The sequence below is a fragment of the Triturus cristatus genome, chromosome 5_1 (genome assembly GCF_964204655.1).
Source record: "Triturus cristatus chromosome 5_1, aTriCri1.1, whole genome shotgun sequence".
NCBI lineage: Eukaryota > Metazoa > Chordata > Amphibia > Caudata > Salamandridae > Triturus > Triturus cristatus.
In genome coordinates this window covers 440,336,443-440,345,075 of record NC_140587.1, presented here as the reverse complement: position 1 = coordinate 440,345,075, position 8,633 = coordinate 440,336,443, and the positions used below count along the sequence as shown (strand labels likewise).

General features: G+C 44.4%; 1 protein-coding gene across 1 annotated transcript; it reads left to right on the top strand.

The window, feature by feature from the left end:
• Window positions 1-3,948: 3,948 nt before the first annotated feature.
• On the top strand, window positions 3,949-5,953 carry LOC146831017 (uncharacterized). The gene is made up of 7 exons (XM_085603827.1): window positions 3,949-4,024; window positions 4,115-4,266; window positions 4,586-4,630; window positions 4,726-4,794; window positions 5,089-5,157; window positions 5,609-5,697; window positions 5,827-5,953. The coding sequence occupies exons 1-7, from the start codon at window positions 3,949-3,951 to the stop codon at window positions 5,951-5,953; spliced, it is 627 nt and encodes a 208-aa protein (XP_085459953.1).
• Window positions 5,954-8,633: the final 2,680 nt, after the last annotated feature.

Below are 8,633 nucleotides of genomic sequence, written 5' to 3'. Positions count from 1 at the left end.
TGTTGGTCTCCTTGGACGCCACCATGGTGTTTGACATGGTGGAATGGCCATATCTCTTTGCGGTGCTTGCCAAAATGGGCTTTGGACCCAGCTTTGTGAGCTGGGTCAGGCTATTATATTCAGAGCCAATGACTCGGGTAGTGGTGAATAATCGCACTTCAAGAACGTTTCAACTGAATAGGGGCACGCAGCAGGGGTGTCCTTTGTCCCTGCTCTTATTCGCTTTAGCCCTGGAACCCCTAGCAGCGTGGATCCGTAGAGATCCAGTGATCCACGTAATGCGTTGGCCGATGGATTGGGAGGGTAAGATATCCCTGTATGTGGATGATATCCTATTATACTTGACGTCCCAGAGGGCCTCTTTGATATGTTTATTTGATGTCTTAGCAGTGTTTGGTAGGTATTCCGGTTTCACGTGAATTGGACAAAATCTGGTCTCTATGCCCTACAGGGAGAGCCCCCTGTCCTTCTGAGGAACTGCCCACTACTGATAGCATCTGATGGCATTCAATATTTGGGCAACTACGTCTCACTGAGTCCCATAAGCCGCTTCCTTCGCAATCTCTTACCCCCCATGCAAAGGCCGAAAAAGGATATAAAGACCTGGAAATCTTTGCCACTCTCCATGTTGGGCAGTGCTGCTCTTTTTAAGATGATGTCCCTGCCCCGTTTTCTCTATGCCCTACAGAATTCGATGGACCCAGTGCCTGCATCATATTTTAAGCAAATTGAGGGCCTTCAGAGGGAGCTATTGTGGGATGGCAAACCCCGGATTGCGTTAACCAAGCTCACTCTGAATTGGTACGAAGGAGGCATTAGCCTCCCGGACATCAAAAAATATTACTGGTCAGCTCACTTGGCCGCCATTAATCATGGAACTTATGGAGGCATTGGCGATCCGGGGTACGCCATGGACAGATGGCTCCTTCCTGGGGGAGATCATGGCAGAGCGCTCTACTCCAAACCTGGCAGATATCGTTTAACCGGACCAACCGCTCACGCAGTTCAGGTTTGGCATATAGTAAACACATTTTTGGGGTGGAATAATAGACTTACACTGGCAACCCCTTTGTGGTACTCCAAAAACTTGGGAATTTGTGGCAAACCACAAATCTCATTCATCTCCCTTCAGAAGCAGTATAGTCTGTCAGACTCGGAATACTACAGATATCTCCAAGTCCGGCATGCCCTCCGAACCCACCTTACTTCAAACTCCGCTCTGCCACCTTTTTCTCCCTTAGAGGATAGAATACTTGAGGGCCATTTGCCTGAAAAAGCCATTTCACTGATCTATAAGAAGCTAATTAACAACATGGAGGACCCTCTCCAAGCACTTAGAGGCAAATGGGAAGGGGATGGCCTTGAGCTGGACGAGGAGGACTGGCAAGATGCGGTTTCCTCCCCGAGGGAGGTGGCGATTCAAGCACGACTGCGCTTGGTGCAATTTAAAAGCCTCAATCGGGTATACGTAACTGGGCCTAGATTGGTGCACATGGGTAGAGCGGAAAGTGGGGAGTGTAGACATGGATGTGTGGGAGAGGGTACCTTTATTCACATCCTATGGGAATGTGAACACATACAAGTCTTCTGGACTGCCATACACCGTATACTAAGTGAGGTCCTCACGGTTGAGCTGCGTCCGGAGGCGCGGAGATGCTTATTACACATATGGGAACCGTCAGACCTCACCTCGTACACTAAGCAGTGGGCAACATTAGCCGTAATGATCGCAAAAATGAAGATTGCCCAGAACTGGGGAGCGCAGCAGCCACCCAGGATAGGAAAATGGAGGGAATATCTAGATTGGTGTATGTTCTGAGAAAAGTCAGTCTACATAGCCAGAGGATGTCCCGGGAAGTGGAGCAAGGTCTGGGGACCATGGAATGTATATATGGGAGACATATGCGCCCCGTCGACGCCAGTTCATGATGGCGACCTACCCACTTCTCCCTAAGCGTTTGGTATTCTTTACTGTGTATTTGTCCTATGTAAGCATGTACACTTGTATAATTTTGTATACTGTCTCCCAAATATGATGTAAACTGTATAAGATGTCAATTTTGTTTACTAATAAAAAGAATTATTATTAAAAAAAAAAAGGCAGAGTTGCAGAAGCAGACAAAACACAATATTGAGGTTGCCCAGGAATAGCAAAAAGAAAAATTTAAAAAGAGAGTTTCAAAGAAATATAAGCCGTGCACCTTCAGAGAAGGACAGTTAGTGCTTCTGAAAAATTGCAGGCAAAGTACAAGAAAAGGAGGCATTTTGGAACATAAATTTACTGGACCGTACACTATTGCTGAAGTACAAGGAAAACACGTTAAATTCCTTAATGCTAGTAACCTCCCTTTATGTACAACACACAATCTCGACATGTTGAGGCCTTATAAGTCGAGCGACAAAGGGAAACCATAGAAGAATATGTTTTTTTGTATGCAATGGGACAAAATTGGATGTTTATTGGAATAATATACCATCAACCTGTGTAAATGGCTCCTTAATTGGTGAAAAGGTACTAGGTTGAGCAAGAGAACGTGACACTGAGTTTCTCCAAAAGATATGTTTTGAAAAGTACAGTATTTTAAGTAAGGGATGTTTGAATACTTATTTTTGTTTGTGTAGGGTTTTGGGTTGGTTGGTTGGTTGAGTAGTCTGTTTTTCCCAACTGTATTTTTGTAAACCTCACAAAATTATTTTGCAGGAAGCATGACCAATCCAGAATCTCCAGCATATCTTCCACTTGAAACACTTTCAGAGGAGAATGATGATTTTGCAGAAAAGCAAGCTTGTGTGCTGTTGGGGGGTGAGGTTGCTACTTATTTTATTAATATTTATGTTTTCAAATTGTTTAACAAATATTGATACTCAAGATATAAGGGTGTTCTCACAAGCAGCTTGGTTTTAGTAGCTCTATTTTTGTAATTATATATTTTTGTAGTTTGTGAGCGGCTGGCTTGCTATATGGTGCTCACTTCTATAAGTGTATTACCTTCCACTAATCCAGACAACCCTTATGGTGATTTCAGTGTTTTAGAAAACATTAGAAAGCTCAAGAAAAGATGGAGGCAGCACCAGGGGTGAAGTCACAAGACAGCCAGTATTTTCTTTTTCAAAATTCTTTAATCTTCTTCGTATAAGAACACAGGACAACAGTCCACAGGACAGCAGCCAATGCGTTTCGTTCCTTTATAGGAACTTCATCAGGGCTGAAGAACGTCTGTGCAAATTTGCAGCTAAATTCCATTCGCTCTAATAAGGTCACACCTGGTTATCCAACTCAATGGGTTATAATATACGCACAAGTGGAACTATTCTTAGATTCCTTGAATTTTGGATAAACACTGTTCATATATAGATATGAATATTGAGTTGGATAACCAGGTGTGACCTTATTAGAGCGAATGAAATTTAGCTGCAAATTTGCACAGACGTCCTTCAGCCCTGATGAAGTTCCTATAAACGTTAAGAAGATTAAAGAATTTTGAAAAAGAAAATACTGGCTGTCTTGTGACTTCACCCCTGGTGCTGCCTCCATCTTTTCTTGAATTTTATCCCTGGATTTCCAGTAGGACCCAACCACAGCAGGCCTTGGAGATGATTGGCACAGGACTTGAGTACTTATGGGACTTTAAGATTGAAGTGTTTAACATTTAGTCAGCAGTGGGATCGATATCTGTTTTTTTTAACATTAGAAAGCTCTCTAAGTGGTAGCTGTGGAGAACAGCCTTCAGGCTTAGGGCCCGATTACAATGCCCTTGAAATGGCTCCGAGCGAGGGTCGGTCGGAAAGGAATCCGACCTGTATTTTGGAAAAGGGCCTGTAATCCCAAGGCTGGCTATATCCGCCCGAGGGATTATGATGGCAGATTCCCACAGCCTTTCTGTGCCGGTCCTTCCAACACAGGAAGGCTGTGGGAATCCGATTTTGGGGGCCCCCAGCAGGGCCCACATGGTTGCAAGGCTTCCGGATGGCAGTCTAGGGCGCACCTATGGTGTCCTCCTGTTGATCCCAGCACTGGGTGAAAGTAATGTATTTGGGGTGACTGTCAGTTTTTAAGTTTATGAGGTGTCTTTCAAACTTGTTTTAAATTATGTTTCTCACTTATGTATCCCAGACTTAAAAGATTATGAATCTAAGACCATGAAAACACTTTTGGTTGTATGGAAGAAACCAGTGATCGGACGCTTGGAAGCAATAGTGTCGAGCATAAAACTGTATGGTTCTTCATTTTGTTCACTCAAAACGCCCCAATGGATAGTTGATGAGGTTGGTTTCTATAACATCTATACTCATTATAGTCTGGCTAATGGCGTAGCATTTACAGGTTGGTTCCTCTTCTAAAGGTCAGGGTGCTTTTAAAAAAGGCACCTAATTGGGAAATGCCTCACCATGTTCCTGCATGGCATGGACTGTAAAGTCGATGCCGTTCAAGAACTACTGTGCATGTATATAGCAGCCTCTGACTGGGGTGGTTGTACCGCTGGTGTGGCGGTAGCTGTACCGCCACCGCCGCACTCACGCCTTGCCCCAGCAGATTCATAATCAGGCACTACTTAACTAAGTGCTTTTTTATTTTTTTTAATAGGTAATCGATGCGTACCTTAGCAAATTATGTATGTCAAGACCCAATGTACGTATATTTTCATCAATAACACAGATGGACCTACCCAAAGATAACCATTGTTTTACAATGTGTTTAATGGTGCCCTTTTATTTGAACCTTAGTGTTTAGCACTTTCTGCAACAATGTCATCCTCTATGTTCCTGGGCAATTATCAGTCGTCTGCTTTTTGGGTAAATATTTGAATCTCTTATGTGACTTTTCACTGTCTCAGGTTGTAATGATTTGTTAATATAACTGATTGATTTACTGTTGAAGTGTACAAGAGACGTACAATAACGTATTGAACAACAGGCAAAATTTCACGTCGGTATGCTGTGAATCTGTGTACTTGTCTTTCAAGAAAATATTGTCAATTTTGAATCATGATTGAAAAGCCATTCGTTCCTTTGAATTTTTGTAAGTGTTTACGTATGGAGTTAGGATGACAGGTAAAGTTATTAATGAGCACATTCTATTCCATGCAGGTACCTTATGAAACTGTGGAAACCGGTGTTTGTCCTACAAATACTGGCGTTCATTCGATTCTTTTTTTAGTAAGTGCAACTTTTCTTTTCTTTTCTTTAGCAGTCAGAGGTTTGAAGGTTATTGATGAAAAATATGAGTGGTTGTAATTGTTGGAGAGGCCTAAATTGATTTTTTAATATAAAAATTGGCTATTTTTTAAAATGTTTTTGTTTTGGAATGTATCAGTAGTGGACCTGTCTAGCAAGGAATTTTAAAACTCAATATTAAACATCTAAGTAAGGCAACATCACATAATAATTGCAGGATGATTCCAAAGGGCTTTTCTAAAGCTGTGTGAGGGTACTTGCGTGTTATGGTCATTTTGTTTTCGTATACATTTTTTAAGTTAGGTATAATTCAACACACATTATTTTTCAAGATCTATAACGATAGAAAAAGTGGTAAGTAAAACAAACATTCATTTTTTCCCTTTCTCTTGCTGATGTTGTTTTTCCAACTGTTTTTATATCATTTCCTGAGATATTGAAACCTTTTACAAGGAAAATTATAGTTTACAATTTACTGACAGCAAATCTTCAGACCTACAAAGACTTCTTGAGAAATTGTAGGTACCCTTTTCCTAAAAAAGGTTCCATTATCTATTTTGTACTTTTAAGAGAGCAAAACAAATCTCAAATTTAATTTTCTTTCACTATTTGTGACAACGATGTAATATCGTTATTGTTTTCGTCTCAAAGGGCTTTCCTACAGGCACTGAAGCGTCCCGACTATGATATATGGGAATTAGTGGTAAAATCTAACCAAAAGCAAAAGGACAGCTACAATTGTGGTGTTTTTTGCATGCTGGTAATGATACTTCCATAATGATATTATAAACCTTAATTTGTTTTATCAAAGTGAATAATGTATGATATTCTCGAAGGAGACATTATTGAAGTTAAATATTTGATTTTTTCTAATATAGTTGTAAATAGTAAAGAGGGCTTTGACCATAAACAATTATGGGGAGTGGAAATTCCCTAATGACATAGTTTATGGTTTAACTCTCTTTATTAATTTCTCACATACAACATAAGAGAAAATCAAATCTCGACTCCTGAGTACAATATAGGTCAGACACAAGTGCCGCTACTATTCACATTACCAAGGTAAAGCATGGAGCGAGGTCTCGGTGAAAGAAAAAAGAAGAAATAAAATATGAAAAGTAACAAAAACAACATTCAAAAAACCCCCCGAAACATGTCCCCCTCCGCCCCCACCCCCTTTTCGTCCATCCCCTATACACCACACTAAGGAAGGGGAGTGCCTGTACCCACAATGGATCATCTCCGCCTAGCAGAGCTGCCTGGAGGGCCTTCTGCGGTATCTGAGTATCTTCCAGCCGCAGCAGTCTGAGATATCGAGGGCATGTTAATTCCCTGAATTCAGTTCTGAGGAGCGTGACGAAGGGACGCCAGAGCTCTGGGAATTCAGAGCCCCTGCCTGCAAGAGTGAGAGTAAGCTTTTTCATCCCCAGCACCATCCACAATCTATGCAGCCAACCTAAGCCGGATGGGGGTGAGGGAGAGCGCCAGTGCGCCAATATGTTCTGTGTGGCCGCCCCCAAGGCTATAGCGATCAGGCGCCCCCGTCGGGACTTAAGAGGGTACATCAGTGGATTCGGTAAGCCCAACAGTATATAGGCAGGGAAGCGGGGGAACTGTGTGTCCAAATGAGTATCTATGTCATCCAGGATTTGGGCCCAGTACGGCCGAATATGTGTACAACTCCACAGTAAGTGCTCTAATGTACCCACCTCCCCACAGCCCCTCCAACAGAAAGCACTCTGGCGGGGGTCAAAACGATGGAGGCGCTCCGGCGTGTAATACCAATAGGTGACTACCTTGGTCATCGTCTCGGTAAGGCCTGCGTGGTGTGCTGAGTGATGGGCTCTGTAGTATATGTCGTCCCACTCCTTGTGGGTGAGAGATCTGCCAATCTCGCGTTCCCAGCGTGTCCGGCCCGCATTATATGTGTGTGTGGTAGTGATTAGGAGATGCTTGTAAAGATCAGAAATAAGTTTTTTATCTGATGATCTAGTGATAAGCCATTTCTCGAAAGCGGTGAGGGAGCGCTGGGCACCGGACTTCACCTGGGGTTGCAGGACCCAGTGTCTGAGCTGGAGGTAAGGAAGCCTCTTGGTCTCAGGGAGGCCATAGTCCATACGAATCTGTGGGAAGGGGAGAATGGCCTCCGTGTCAAACAGATGTCCGAGGCATCGACACGGAGAGGGCCGCCATTGTGCGAAGGCCTTGATTGACAAACCTGGTTGGAAGTCTGGGTTGTTAAAGAGTGGCGTCAAAGTGGAGGGAAAGGTCGTCAGAGCATGCGTGACAGCGGTGCGGTCCCACGCCTCCAAAGTCGTACCCGTGATATGAGAAGCATATAGATTGGGTGGTCTGTGCGCTTTACGTGGGAATGGGATCCCCTGCAGGGTCGTGGCCGCAACCGCTTGGTCTTGGAACAACCAATGCTTCTCAGACTCCAACCGACTCCACTCCACAAGGTAACGGAGCTGTGTGGCGTAGAAATAAAGCTGCAAATCTGGGACCCCCACTCCTCCCCGGTCGGGCGGTAATATTGCTATGGCATGCTTAAATCTGGGTTTACGGCCCTGCCAAATGAATTGCGCCAGATCTGCCTGAGTCTGCTGGATCCAGCCAGCCGGCGGGCGAAGAGGAAGCGTCTGAAAAAGATATAGGATCTGGGGGAGAATGGTCATTTTGGTGGCCGCGATTCTGCCCAACCAAGAAAGAGTATGATGCTTCCATTGTCCCAATTCCCTGCGGATGTGCGCGCGGAGCCGATCATAATTAGCGGTAACTGTGTCTCGAATGGTAGGGCCCAACAGCACTCCCAGGTAGGAGACCGTGGAGTCCGCTCACTGTATCGGGTGCTCCTCTTGTAGTCTAGCCAGCGTGTGTTGGGTAAGGGAGATATTAAGCGCCGTCGATTTCCCCATGTTAATTTTAAAACCGGACGCCTGCCCAAAACTATGAAGTTCAATGAAGAGCGCTCGAAGCGACTGGACCGGATCGGTGAGAGATAAAAGAATATTGTCTGCATATAGGCTGATGATGTGTATATCTCCGCCAAATTTAATGCCCTTTACAAGGGGGTGGTGCCTGATCCGGTGGGCTAACGGTTCCATATATAACGCAAAGAGGAGGGGGGAAAGGGGACATCCCTGCCTCGTACCCTTGCCAATGGGAAACCGGGAGGAAGTCTGTCCATTTACCCAGACCGAGGCCATGGGCAACCGGTAACAGTTCAGAATCCGCGTGCGCAGTTTCTCCCCTAGTCCAAACCTCTGCAGTACCTGTTCGAGATATGGCCAGTCCACCCTGTCGAAGGCCTTCTCGGCGTCTATGGCCAATAACATGTATTCTCCGTCCGTGCGCGACGCTTTTTCAATGATGTGGAGGACTCTCTTGGTATTGTCACTCGTCTGTCTCTGCGGTATGAACCCTGCCGGATCCGGTTCCACGAGCTGGGGCATGTATGG